We start from the raw sequence: 15,152 nt of genomic DNA, 5'->3' as shown, positions 1-15,152 counted from the left end.
CCGATCCATACCATGCCTGGGCATATACCCAGATGATGCTCTAACATCTAATAAGGACACATGCTTCACTATCTTCATAGAAGCCTTATTTATAATAGCCAAGAGCTGGAAAGAATACAGATATTCCTCAACAAAGGAATGGACACAGAAAATTTGGCACATTGACACAATGGAGTACTACTCAGCTATTAAAAATAATGAATTTATGAAATTCGTAGACAAATGGATGGATCTGGAGCATATCATGCTAAGTGAGGTAACCCAATCACAACAGAAGACACATGATATGCACTCACTGATAAATTGGTATTAGACCAGAATCCCAAAATATCTGAATACCCAAGACACAATTCACAAAACACTCAAGAAAGAAGAACATAGTGTTGATACTTATATCCATCTTAGAAGGGGGGAATAAAACACCTATGGAAGGAGGTTTAGAGACAAAGTGTGGAGTAGAGAGTAAAGAAATGACCATCTAGAGACTGACTCACCTGGGGATACATCCCATTTACAATCACCAAACCCAGACACTGTTGGGGATGCCAACAAGTGCTTCCTGATAGGAGCCTGATATAGCTCTTTCCTGAGAGGCTCTGCCAGTTCCTGACAAATACAACAGTAGATGCTCACAATTATCCATTGGAAAAGCATAGGGTCCCCAATGAAGGAGCTTGAGAAAAGAACTAAGGAGCTGAAGAATTTTGCAGTCACACATGAGGAACAACATTATCAACTAACCAGTCCCCCTCAGAGCTCCCATGAACTAAACCACCAACCAATGAGAACACATGGTGGGACTCATGGTTTCAGATGCATATGCCACAGAGGATGACCTAGTCAGATGTCAATGGGAGGAGAGGCCCTTTGTCCTGTGAAGGTTCTAGGCCCCAGTGTGGGGGGAATGCCAGGGCCAGAAAGTGGGATTGAGTATGTTGGTGAGCAGGGGGAGGGGGTGGGTGAGAGGATAGGGGAGAGTGATTTTCAGAGGGATTACTAGGAAAGCAGATAACATTTTAAATGTAAATAATGAAAATATCCAACAAAAAGGAAGCATCCTTTGGCATATTGCTGAGCCCAGTCCTGAAAAAAAATCATCACAAGGAAGTGATATTTCATAATCCTTCCTTTTGGCGATTCTCCTCAGGGCTCGAGTCTCATACTACCTTTCTACCTTCCATCCCCACAGTACCTTTCTACCTCCAGTGCCCTCCCTCCCCTTCCACTGTCTGAATCCTCATGTTCCATTACTCTTCCCACTACCACTCTGATATAAAAGCATTACATAATTTCTTTTGCAAGATGGAGATGCACTTATTTCTCTTTCCTGTTGACTTGTAAGGCAGATTCTCTGTTAATGCTCACTTTTATTATTAAGGGGCAAGGAGAACGAAAGCAAACTGTCCACGCCTGAGAAAACAGATGGTAGGTGAATCAGGGAAGCAGCTACTAGGAAGGAAAGACAGGAAGACAGAAAGGAGTTGAAAGGCTTTGTTACAACTCAGCTGAGATCACATCCATCTTCAGGAAAATCTCAACAGAACTCAATGTTCTGTCGGGGACTGATGGTGATTTTCTCTTTGTGTATTGCATTAATTACTTTTTCTACTCTTGGAACTAGGTATCCGGCCAGAAGCAACTAGTGGGAGGAAGGATGGATTTTCTTTCATAAGTCAAAGATAAGTGTGGTGGACAAGGGTAAGCATAGTGGCACAAGGTAAAGTAGTTGGTGATATTATGCTCAGCAGCCAAGAATGAGAGAACAAATTGGAGTCGAAGCTATTAAAAAAAAACAAAACAAAACCTGAAAGCACATGCTGGCCAAATGGCACAGCAGATAAAGTTGTTTTCCACTAAGCCTATGAACCTGAGTTCAATCCTAGGGATCCACAAGTGTCCTTCCCACACACCAACAAATAAATGCAATAAAAGAAAGGAAAATAAACAAAGCCAGAGGCATGCATGGCAATAACCACTTCATACAGCTCTGTCTCTCAAAGGTTCTGCAACCTTCTGAAACTCAATGTTCAGAAGCCACCAGCTGGGGAGTGTTTCAGAAGCTAAGCAAAACCAACAGACACTGCTAGAAAGCTAAGGAACTTTTGGTGTTAAAGATGAAATGTTCTCTTCTGGTATTAATTCTCATAATAGCTTGCCCACTTGTGACTAAAATATTCAGAGCAGCAACATTAATCTTAGTCCCCTGTCTGAATGATTGACGGGCACATACCAGGGATTTGCAATTGCATCCCTTGGTCTCTACAGCAGCTTTTCACATCATGACTGTTCAAGTATGTAAAACCTCATCACTTCTCCCTCAGTTTATCCTCATCACTAGCTACTAAACCTTGAAATATTGTAGTCTAACCTTTTTTATCTTCTCATTCTGGGGCCAACTCTAAGTAACACAGGACACTTCTTTTCTACCTAACTTCCTAATTTAGCCAAAATGCTATTTACTCAGGAGTCGACTATGAAGTTAGAGTTGTTTTTTTCTTGCCCAATACCTGTTCTTTCTTTAGAATCTTTGCAGAGCAAGAGCTACCTTCCTTCCTTCCTTCCTTCCTTCCTTCCTTCCTTCCTTCCTACTTATGTTCCTTCCTTTCTTTTTGTGACCAATTTCAAGCTAGCCTAGTGCTCCCTGCTAAAACACTAATTCACAACATAGCAACTAAAATGGTGATTAGGTTGAGTACAGCCCAGTTGCTTGTCTGTAGAAGATAGCATAGCATGTGAAAGGATTTATTCTTAAAGGATTGTGGGAAGAAAAGTTGGTGGAATTCACAGGTTTTTATATTTCTTCACTCAGTTTAGGGATGAAAGCTAAGTCTTTTTCTTCCTTTCTGGAAAAGCACTATTTAAATGGCATTCGTCTTTGTCATATACCCTCTAAATATCAGGGAACATTGGAGGCTCTTCTTTTCTATTTTTTGGTGTTCACCCTATTATCAGTTTTCCATTGCATGTTCATTGAGATTAGCCAGCTCTTTTCTTCCTGATGCTTCCCACTGAGTATGAAATAATCCAAGGTAGTATGTTTGTTTGCTTGCTTGTATGTCACTGTCAGGACAAGTTTAATGTGTCCTATGCCCTATGTTTGCATGTTTATAGAATTTAACGTGTTGAGAGGAGGAGAAATGTAAGCACAACTTTACCCTCATGAAAGAGATGCACCTAGTGTGTGTGTGTGTGTGTGTGTGTGTGTGTGACAGAGAGAGAGACAGAGAGAGAGAGAGAGAGACTGTCTATGATTCTGTGTCTGTGTCTCTGTCAGTGTTATTGTCTATTATGTGTCTGTGACTATGTCTGTGTCTGGGTTACAGGCAGGGTTTCTCTGTGTAGCCCAGGCTGTCCTGGAACTTAGTCTGTAGGTCAAACTCAGTGAGATTTGCCTGACTCTGCCTCTGCCTCTGCCTCTGCCTCTAACTCCACCTCTGCATCTAACTCCTCTGAGTACTAGGTTTAAAGGCATGCACTACCAAAACCGAGCTCCAAGGAAGTTTTTATAAAGGAAAATATTTAATTGCGACCTACTCACAGTTTCAGCAGTTTAATTAATTATTGTCATGGTGGGAAGCATGGCTGTGTGCAGTCAGGTGTGAATTTGGAGAAGGAGCTGGAAAATCTTGATCCACAGGCAGCAGAAGAAGATTGCATGCCACATCTGACATAGCTAGGGTATAGGAGACATTAAAGATTGTCCTGACAGTGACATACTTCCTTCAAGAAGTCCACTCCTACTCCAACATACTTTCTAATAGTAACAGTCCTTAACGACCAAGTATTCAATCAGATGAGACTATTGGGGCTATTCCTGTAGAGATGAACCTTTCTCCTTTATTCTGAGAGTAACAACTCTTGAAACTGAATTATTTCTGAATAAGTGCCTAGACCAGAAGCTTTGGCATGATCACCAAATAGCTCATAACTTAACTATCCATTTATTGTATTCTAAGCCAAACCAAGTGTTTGGTTACCTCTCCTCATTTTCATAGGAATGTTTCCTTCAGTGATTGTGACAAATCTTTCAGTCCTGACAATTTTCCAGACTCTTAGCTCTCCCATCCCGATGTCACACCTTCCAATCATGCCTCAGCTCATTGACCATAGGCATTTTATTGATAGGTACTGCTTCCACATAATACATAAGAGATTCTATCTATTTGATCCTATTCAAATCAACACAAAAGTATACTTATTTTTATATTTCATACTTTGCTATGTAATATCTATTCATAATGTACAAACCTTTAAATCCTGGATAGGATCTTATTACCATCACCAGGATTATTGATTCTGATTGCAAATCTCTACCACATGGTATCTAAGGGAGTGCAAATCGTCAAGTAGGGGTGATAGAGTTGAAAGAGAAATCATCAAAGATGATTTTTTTTTTTTGGAAGTCTGCTTCCAACGGCATGGGAATGAAAGGAGATCAAATAAAAATACACATGCACTGTTTCTGTGGTAATACTTGATACAGTGTTGAAAACCAGGAGCTCATACTGAGATGGTGCAGCATAAAATACATTATCTACAGCCTAGCCAAATCTGAAGTCTTTCTTACTATGGATGGATGGTCTGATATACATGGGAGACCTGGTAAGCCTAGGAGAAGTACAAAATTAGAAGGCATGGTAAGTCAGAGAAAAAGGCTAGAAAACAAATTTTCCAAGAAATCAGTCTGAAGAAACAAGCTGGAGTAGCCATTCTAATATTGAATAAAATTGATTTTCAACCCAAAGTTATCAAAAAATACAAGGAGTGGCACTTCATATTTATCAAAGAAGACTTAATTCCAATTCTCCTCATAGTATTTCACAAAAATGAAACAAAAGATATTCTAACCCATTCATTATATGAAGCCACAATTACTCTGATAACTAGACCCAACAAAGAAAGTGAACGTCAGACCAATTTCCCTTATGAATATCAATGCAAAAATACTCCATAAAATCCTTGCAAACCGAATACAAGAACACATCAATATGGTGGATGATCATCCATCATGATCAGGTACTCTTCATCCCAGGGATGCAGTGATGGTATAATATATGGATATCCATCAGCATAATCCACTATATAAACAAACTCAAAGACAAAAATCACATGATCATTTTGTTAGATGCTGACAAACCATTTGACAAAATCCAACACCCCTTCATGATTAATGTCTTTGAAAGATCAGGAATTCAAGGCCCATACCTAAACATAATAAAAGCAATATACAGCAATCCAATACCCAACATTAAACTAAATGGAGAGAAACTTGACACAATCCCACTAAAATCAGGAATGAGACAAGGCTGCCCACTTTCTTCCTACCTATTCAATATAGTACTTGAAATCCTAGCCAGAGCAATTAGACAACAAAGGAGATAAAGGGGATACAAATTGGAAAGGAAGAAGTCAAAATATCACTATTTGTAAATGATATGATAATATACATAAGGTGCCCTAAAAAATCCACCAGAGAACTTCTAAACCTGATAAACAGTTTCAGTGTAGTAGCTGGATATAAAAATAACTCAAAAATCAGTGGTCTTTCTCTACATAAAGGATAAACAGCCTGAAAAAGAAATTAGGGAAACAATACCCTTCATAATAGTCACAAATAATATAAAATACAGTAGTGTGACTCTAACTAAGGAAGTAAAAGATCTCTATGATAAGATCTTCAGGTCTCTGAAGAAAGAAATCAAAGAAGATCTCAGAAGATGTAATGATCGCCCATACTCATGGATTGGCAGGATTAATATAGTAAAAATGACTATCTTGCTGAAGGCAATCTAATGATTCAATGCAATCCCCATCAAAATTCCAACTCAGTTCTACACTAAGTTAGAAAGGGCAATTTGCAAATTCATCTGGAATAACAACAACAACAACAAAAAAAACTAGGATAACAAAAAGTATTCTCAACAATAAAAGAACCTCTGGTGGAATCACTATGCCTGACCTCAAGCTGTATTACAGAGCAATTGTGATAAAAAATACATGGTACTGGTACAGCAAAAGCCGGGTAATGGAATCAATGGATCAATGGAATAGAGTAGAAGACCCAGAAATGAATCCACACACCTATGGTCACTTGAGTATTGACAAGGGAGCTAAGACCATGAAGTGGGAAAAAGTCAGCATTTTCAACAAATGGTGTTGGCACATCTGGAGGTTATCATGTAGAAGAATGAGAATTGACCCATTCTTATCTCCTTGTACAAACCTCAAATCTAAGTGGATCAAGGAATTCCCCATAAAACCACAGACTCTGAAACTTATAGAGGAGAAAGTGGGGAAAATCTTTAAAGATATGGATGGGAACAGAGGAAAAAATTCCTGAACAGAACAGCCATGCTTTTTTTCTGTAAGATCAATAATTGACAAGTGGGACCTCATAAAATTGCAAACTTCTGTAAGAAAAAGACACCGTCAGTAAGACAAAAAACCCACCAACAGATTGGGAAAGGGTCTTTACCAATCCTAACTCTGATAGGTGACTAATATCCAATATATACAAAAAACTCAAGAATCTGGACTCCAGAAAATCAAATAATCCCATTAAAAATGGGGTACAGAAATAAACAAAGAATTCTCAACTGAGGAATACTGAATGGCTGAGAAAAACATGAAAAAATGTTCAACATCCTTAATCATCAGGGAAATGCAAACCAAAACAACCCTGAGATTCCACCTCACACCAGTCAGAATGGCTAATATCAAAAATTCAGGTGACAGCAAATGCTGTCAAGGATGTGGAGAAAGAGGAACACTCCTCCATTGCTGGTGGGATTGCAAGCTTTTACAACTACTCTGGAAATCAGTGTGGCTGTTCCTCAGAAAACTGGACATAGTACTACAAGAAGATCCAGCAATACCTCTCCTGGGCATACACCTAGAAGATATTCCGAATTGTAACAAGAACACATGCTCCACTATGTTTCATAGCAGCCTTATTTATAATAGCCAGAAGCTGGAAAGAACCCAGATGTCACTCAACATAGGATTGGAGACAGATAATGTGGTACATTTACACAATGGAGTAATACTCAGCAATTAAAAACAATGAATTTATCAAATTCTTAGGCAAATAGATGGATCTTGAGGATATCATCTTGAATGAGGTAACCGAAACAAAAATGAACACACATGATATGCACTCACTGATAAGTGGATATTAGCCCAGAAACTTAAAATATCCAAAATACAATTTGTAAAAAACAAATTCGAGAAGAAAGAAGACCAAAGTGTGGATACTTGTTTCCTTCTTAAATGGCGAACAAATTACCCATTGAATGAGTTATAAAGATGGAGATTGTAGCTGAGATGGAAAGAAGGAACATCCAGAGACTGCCTTACCCAGGGATCCATCCCATATACAACCACCAAACCGAGACACTATTGCATATGCCAGCAAGATTTAGCTGACAAGGTCCGAATATAGCTGTCTGCTGTGAGGCTCTAGCCAGTGCCTGGCAAATACAGTAGTGGATTCTCATTGTCATCCATTGGACGGAGCACAAGGTCCCCAATGAAGGAGCCAGAGAAAGTATCGAAGGAGCTGAAGGGGACTGAAGCCCCATAGAAGGGACATCAATATGAACTAACAATTACCCTTGGAACTATATCACCATTCAAAGAAAACACATGGTGGAACTTGTGGCTCTCTCTATATTTGTAGCAGAAGATGGCCTAGTCTGTCATCAATGGTAGAAGAAGCCCTTGATCCTGTGAAGGCTCTATGCCCCTATATAGGAGAATGCCAGGACCAGGAATGAGAGTGTTTGGTTTGGGGAGCGGGGGGAGGTGGGAGGGGATAGTGGATTTTTGGAGGGGAAACTAGGAAAGGGGATAACATTTGAAATGTAATATATATATAATAAAAAATACAAACTTCATTATCCTAAAGGAACAAAAATGTGATTTATATTTAAATTATATAAAAAATAAAGAGCAATACAATTGCAAAAAAAGAAAGCATGGTAAGTTTTAGTTGACTGGCTCTCATGGACAGACCTAGTAATCATGGGAAACATAAACCAAGGAATACCTGGAAAGCATGGGAAATCTTTTAAGTATGAGAGTTTCTATAATATGGAAGACCTGGTAATCCTATTAAGCCAGAAAGCCTGGTGTTCATGGGCAGTCCCAAGACGCATGGCTGTCCTAGAACCCAAGGACACTGAAAAGCATGGAAGGATTAGAAAGTATGGAACGTCTGAAAAAAACTTCTTTGGCCTGTCATACCTGGGAGGCCTGGAAATCTTAGGGGGTCTGGTAAGCATGAGCAGCCTATAAGCATTGGGAAGCCTGGGATGTATGAGATTCCCAGAACCCATGGAAGACCTGAAAATTATGGAAGGACTGGTAAGGATGGCAAGTCTTATAAACGTGGCAGGCCCGGTAAGCCTGAGAGGCCTGGAAATGTCAGCAGGCTTGATAAGGATGAGCAACCTCCAATGTGGGGAGGTCTAGTAAGCATGGGAGTCTTAGAAGCCTAGGAAGACCTGGAAAGCATGGGAGGCCTATTAAGGATGGGAGGTCTGATAACCATTGGAAACCGGGTATTCTTGAGAGGCTTGGGAATCTTAGGAGGCCTGGAATTCTTGAGTATCCTGGCAGCAATTGGAAGGCCTAGGGACCATGGGAATTCTAGAACCATAGAAACGCCTGGAAATATTGGAAGAACAAATAAGGATGTGAGGCCTGGATAAACATCTTATGCTGCTGAGCATAAGATGTGGGGGGAAGCATGGGAGACCTGGCAAACATCAGAGTCCTACTTGGCCTGTTAGGCCAGGTGTACATGGGAATGCTGGGTAATATGAGTATCTCAGTACACATAGAAGGTCTCAATAATGATTAGAGTCTTATAAAGCACAGAAGCCAAATGAAGTCTAATATAAACGTGAGGTCTGGTACACAAATGAGGTCTAGTAACTTAGGGAGGCCTAGAGAATATGGAAGGCCTTCTGACCAAGCAGGTTATGGCTCCCTGGAATACCTGTTAATTTTGGGTGACCTCAGATGCATGGGCATTCTGAGAAAAACTTGCGGCTTGCTAAGCCCTGGAACCTGGAAAGCTTAGGAGGTGTGATAAGCATTAGAAGCCTGGTGAATAAGGACAGGGTTACTAAGCCTGGGGATGCTAGAATCCAAAAATGATGGGGAAAGCCCTGGAGGTCTAGAAGGATTGGGAGGTGTGAAAATACATCAGAGGAGTGTTAAGCCGGTGAGGCCTGGAAAAGGACTGCCAAAGATGAGATGGATCCAAGCATGGGGAAGCCTAGTAAGCAGGAGAGTCCTAGAACCTAGAGAAGACCTGGAAACATAGGAGACCTAGTACAAATAGGGTAGCTGATGGACACAAAAGGTCTGGTTAGCCTGAGATTCTTGAAAAAGTTAGGAGGCTCAGTGAGCAAGAGAAGCTTAGTCAGAATTAGGAGGCCTAGTAAACACAGAAACGCTAGAACTCATGGAAGATAGGGAAAGCATGGGAGGCCTAGAACTATTTGGCAAAGTTGAATGCCACGGAGGCCTGGGAAACTTAGGAGGCATGGACAGCATGATTAGCTGAGCAAGAACGGGATGTACTACTAACTATGGAAGACCTAGTAACAAAGAAAGACCTGAAAATCTTGGAAGGACTAGTAAGGATGTGAGTTATGTAAATGTGAGAGCCTGGTAAGCAAGCATAAAATGCACAGGAAGCATTGGAGATCCAGTAACTAATAGAGTCTTGGATGGCAGGTTAGGCCAGGTGTACAGGGGAAGCCTGGTTAGTATGAGCAGCTTAGTATACATGGAAGCTCTCAAAACCATGAAAAACCTAGAAACCACTTGAGGCCTAGTAGCCAAGTGAGGCCTAGTAATCATGTGAGGCCTGGCAAGCAAGTGAGTGCCATTAACCAAGGGAGGCCTGGAGAGTATGGAAGGCTTTGTAATCAGGTGGATCCTAGTACCCTGGTGGCTGGGTGAGTTTGAGAGGGTTGGTAAACACTGGAGATGTGATAAACGTTTCTAGCTTCCTTAGCCTGGAAGGACTGAAAGGCTTTTTCAGTACCTGGCATGCATGGGAGGCCCAGTAATGGTGGGTAACTGGAATATCCATATGAGCCATGGTGTACATGTGAGTACTAGTAGACATAGGTGAAGCCTAGTCAACTTAGGAGGCATCATGAGCACATGAGGCCTAGTAACCAAGAGAAATAAGGTAAAGACCTTGAAAGGACAACTCTCAGCTTCATCTAGAAAATAAAATGAAAACTCAGGATAGCTAAAACGATCCTGAATTAAAAAGGAACTGCTGGGGACTCCATTCCCAGTTCAAATTAGACTACAAAGCTATAGTAGTAAAATCATCATGGCATTGGTACAGAATCAGCCACATTGAACAAGGGAACTATTTATGGGACTTTCAAAGTTGGATACAGTGAATTTTGTACCATGCCATGGTTGTGAACCTATGAAGACCAAAGGTTGTTAGGTTATGGCTTAAAAGTGGTGTTTTCCTGTATCATGTTGACAAGAGGAAGAATTGTGACAGCATCTACAATCATGTGAGAGTCCAGGCTCTGGGAATGCCTGTTGGAGGTTATCTTGATTGCATAAAGTGACTTGGGAAGACCTACCTATCCGGGGTGGCACTATTCCTTGACTCTAATCTTGAACTCTACACAACGGAGAAAGTTATTGATGTACTTGCATTAAGGTGATCTCTTTCTACTGTAGGTGTGATGTGACCAGTTTCTTCAACCTCCTGCCGCGGAAGCCTAGAGACTCAAAGTCTGAGATAATTGAAACTGTTGCCCCTAAGGTGATTTCATGAGGTCTTTTTAAAAACATAAAATCACTGCAACAGTAAAAGAAATTAAGGCAGAGAAATTGATCAGTATACTGTGATACAGCTCATACCTTGATAGCAAATGATAGGTATCATGAAGGCCTATTTTCCATTTCCTATCTTGTTTATCCCTTTCAAAAATTGGATTCTTGGTATTTACCCTTACATCAATACATAAATATATTACATAAGTATATATAGTTCTATGTAAATATATTGCATATATAATTCACTTGCTTATCCAGGATAGGGCATGAAATTTAAGTATAAGATAAATGTCTGTATGTGTTCATATATAGTTACTTAGACATAGTCAGCAGTAAATGTTTTCCAAACACAAACAACATTATTTAGTTATTTGAAAGCCCACACAGAGAGTAATCTCAAATATTCCCTTTTAACCAATGATTTACGTCTTATAATAATGTCATAATGAATGCATTGGTTCACAACAGTTTCAACAATGGCATGATTTTATTTTGTCTCAATTTTAGCTAGGGCCAAATCTACTTAACAAATTGATTGAGATGTTTTACCTTGCAAATATAGTCTCTTATTTCCATTCCAAGCTTGGATCTCAATGGTAAATTTAAATCAGAAGATTAGGTTTATTTGATTTGACAAATACTTTGTTGGAAGTAAAGGTTTTCTTCAGAAATACATGAAAATAAGGTGATGGAGGGAAGCAGTCACTTCTGGTGGTACTAGACTCCAAAGAATATTGAATTTGTTTTTGGTCTTCCTCACTGTAGTCATTACACAGCCTTCATATTAAATGAGCCATTCAATACTTGTAAAATGCTTACAGTCTAATAATTGATAAGATTACTTGTTTTCTGCATTTCCTAGGTTTACAAAAAGGAAATTGCAGAATATACACATAGGGAAGGTTAGAACATCACTATCCAATTTCATTACAATTTGCTCCTGGTTATATTCAAAGGTGAGGATTTTATAACCTGTTGTCTTTCTGAAAGTTACTCTTTTGTTGGAATCAAAACACACCAAAGTTATTCTGAATATGACATTTCGGATATGGTTGTGGCAAGCAGAACCATCACACCTCTGACACCGTTGCCTTAAAATTACACACTGCCTGGTAAAGGTCACGCGTAAAGGAAAGCCAAGTCGTCCAACTGACCACTTCCAAGTATATCTTCCATCTTTGGGGATCATTGTACCACACCTCATGGTGCATTCTTCAAGTTCTTGTTCATTGATAACTTGTGGTCCAATTACCCCATATTCTTGTGTTCGCAGCAAAGTCAACCACTGTTGTTTGTAAATGGGTGACAACCATGCCATAGGTATTAGTCGATCTTGTTCAAGAATAGTTGTGGAAGTCAAGTTACAGATGATGTGCTGAAATCTCAGCTTTTTAAACACGGGTTGAAATATTAGTCCTTCTTCACTTTCAAGAAAACTGATGTTATCAACATATGCCATGTGGGTGGAAAGCCAGTTGTTTGCGTGTTGTAAAAGCTGTTTCATGGTTCCGTTCCAGCATGGATTAAGATAAAGGAACATCCATATTTTTAGTGTGGTATATACATCAATCTCCTTTTGCATGACTAGTAAGTCAGAAGACAGTGCTAGAAGATACATCAACTTCAAATCTACTTCCTTGTAAAGTGCCACACTTGGATGTACCATCAAATTGCAAAGAAGCCATTCAAAGCATCTCGTCTTTACAGCTTTTAATCTATAGGTTTCTGCTGCCAAATAATAGGAGCACACAGTGTTCCTGTTGATAGTTTCTTTCATGATTCCTTCACACTTCTGAATTACTCGATCCACCCGAAGCAGGCATGCTGCTGCCAAAACTTGAGGAACTTCCAGAGGTGTTATTGACAAATCCGCATCCGTGTACAAAGCACCAAACACAAAATGCAGAGATCGGGTATCAATATCCTCATTCTTAATGATCAGATTTATAACACCATGGTGTGATTCTCTCCAAGTACCTTTGAGAATGTTAGTAAAGTAGCCTGACTGACATAAAAATACTTTGTGTAAACACCATGTTCTTCCCAGAGCACGGATTTTAATGTCGCTATCATGCCCGTCCAAAAATAAGTTTTGATAAGCATCATTAGATGAGATCTTAACCCTTTTCCAGTAGATGTAGTTGAGAACTTGATGTGGATACATTCCCTGGTTTTGAGGTCCATGAACATTAGAACTTGTTGCCAACTCCTCCAAACTGTTTCTTTTTCGCTTGCGACTGACAGGAATGTAGCTGGCTCCGGCTATGCCTTCTGGCTGTGGCTCTAACAGACTGGAATCCCTGCATCTCAAGACCCTGCTGACTAAAAGCCCCATTGATGAAAATTCCTAGAACAATCTCTCGCAGAGGCTTCTTGGTTGAGGCATTGCTGTAGTCTGCCAGTCCTGCCTAGACTTCTCTGTGTTTCTCTACTACAGATTCTGATGTCACAGAGAAGGCAGGGCATTCTTCATTGTCCACATGTGTGTTGCCTGAGCACAGGCCCCGCCTCCTGATAGCAACCCCTCCCTCTCCCTCCTCCTTCCCCTTCCTCCCTTGCACATTTGCCCCACCATCTTCCCATCTCCCTTCCTCCCTCCCTTCCATTATTCCTAAATTCCTTCTTCCTTTCCTTTTCCCATTCTGCTCCTCCTTTCCCCTCACCTCTCCCTTCTCCCACTATTTCTAAATGGGCCACACTATTTTGCTGAAGATGACCTCCATCAAACTGGAGAACCTAGTTCACCTAGTTTTTCAACCTTGCCAGCTGAATTTTCTTTTCCTTAAAGAGAACAACCAGGCCAAATTCATCCTGATGTGTGTTTAAGATTGTACATATTCCAACCCTTGACCCTTGACTATGAGCACTCAAATGTCTGTAGTATTTGAGATAATCACTTACTAACTGCTTTTGCCAATATAAAGAGTAAACATTGTTATTGCTAATTTTATTGTTAGCCTCTTTTGATTAGGATTAATGAGAAGTATTTCATGCAAGTAGTTGTATGCCTATGTCAACAATTTCTGTGTATGCTTTGCCTATATATATATATTTCTAAAAGTTCCTTATAAATCTAGTTATTTGTTTAACTTGCATATGTATGCGTGTTTTATGGTTTTGTTTTAGTGATTTGCATTTACATATTAACTTTATATGGACTCCTTACTGTTAATAAATTGCAATCTGTAAGAAGCCAAGTCAAATGTTTAAATATTTCTTTTTATTCCTCTGTGCTGGCAATCCATTCCCAGAGCCTGGCCAGCAAAGTCTATGGAGGCAGAGCAAGGTGAACCAATGCAAGACACTCCTCCAAGTGTCTGTGAGGTCATAGTTATATTCTTTCTTAACACCACCTCTCCTCTCACAAGTCTGTCTCAACAAAACATCTTCTAACCTGTATCTCCCTCTGTAAAACACCCTCTCAATTGTGTCTACTTCAGCAAATCATCCTGTCACCCATGTGTTGGCCTCAGCCAAACCTTCTTTCATGTGCATCTTCAGTATCAAAGCATCCTTTCACCAGTGTCTGCCTTAGCAAAACATCATTTAACCTTTCTCTCCCAGAGAATCACCATATAATGTACCCGACATTCCAAAGAAATCAGAAATCTTAAGTTCATAATAGTTTCAGGGGTAATAAAAATTCACATTCCTTAATTTATTTGCTTTTAGTCATGCCTAGATGATATCACAAGAATAATCTGTGAGAAGAGTGAAGGTTTCACCACAATAAATGTTACTAGGAAGTATGATCCTGACAGTGTCAGTATCAGCATTGGCTTGCAGTTGCAACTGAGCGTTTTACCCCACTCAAGGGCCACCTCCTTTTGATAGATTATTATATTGATTCTTTTTTTCTCTAATAGATTCCCAGAAATGCTTAAGTTGTGAAAGTGTTTGTCCTCTCATAAGCCCATTACTTGTACAATCACTAATATGAATATTCAACCTATGAGGAAAATTTAAGTAGAGATAGGGTAGAAAAGCTGGTGGGATGAGGGGATAAACAAAGCTAAGGATATACTTGAAAATCCACATGGAAACTTACTGTTTATAATAAAATTGATAAAGTCTCAAAAGACACATATTTAGCTGGTAGATGGCCTGTATGTCTACATAATACTGCTGCTGAAAATCAAGCAAAAAAAAAAATCCCAATGCCAGGTATTTTCAGGAAAGTCCCAGAAATCTTGAAAATAATACAGGTTCTTCACACTCTTTCTGTTTGCCTACCATGAATATATGATAAGACCCTGCTACAAAAGACAAACCACATCGTGGTTGTAAAATATAGAGAAATTGAGCTGACATGTAACTGAAAATTT

At 39.7% G+C, this 15,152-nt stretch overlaps 1 protein-coding gene across 1 annotated transcript; it reads right to left on the bottom strand.

Moving 5' to 3' along the window:
- Nucleotides 1-11,298: 11,298 nt before the first annotated feature.
- Nucleotides 11,299-13,202, bottom strand: Btbd35f23 (BTB domain containing 35, family member 23). Its single transcript, NM_001270667.1, has one exon. It carries the CDS (start codon nucleotides 13,160-13,162, stop codon nucleotides 11,666-11,668), a length of 1,497 nt encoding a protein of 498 aa, NP_001257596.1. The 5' UTR covers nucleotides 13,163-13,202; the 3' UTR covers nucleotides 11,299-11,665.
- Nucleotides 13,203-15,152: the final 1,950 nt, after the last annotated feature.

The sequence above is a fragment of the Mus musculus genome, chromosome X (assembly GCF_000001635.26).
Source record: "Mus musculus strain C57BL/6J chromosome X, GRCm38.p6 C57BL/6J".
NCBI classification, from domain to species: domain Eukaryota; kingdom Metazoa; phylum Chordata; class Mammalia; order Rodentia; family Muridae; genus Mus; species Mus musculus.
This window is presented reverse-complemented; position numbering and strand designations above follow the sequence as displayed.

What these genes read in the sequence shown, in the direction of transcription:
- Btbd35f23 (NM_001270667.1), bottom strand. Translation starts at nt 13,162, where the DNA reads ATGGGGCTTTTAGTCAGCAGGGTCTTGAGATGCAGGGATTCCAGTCTG.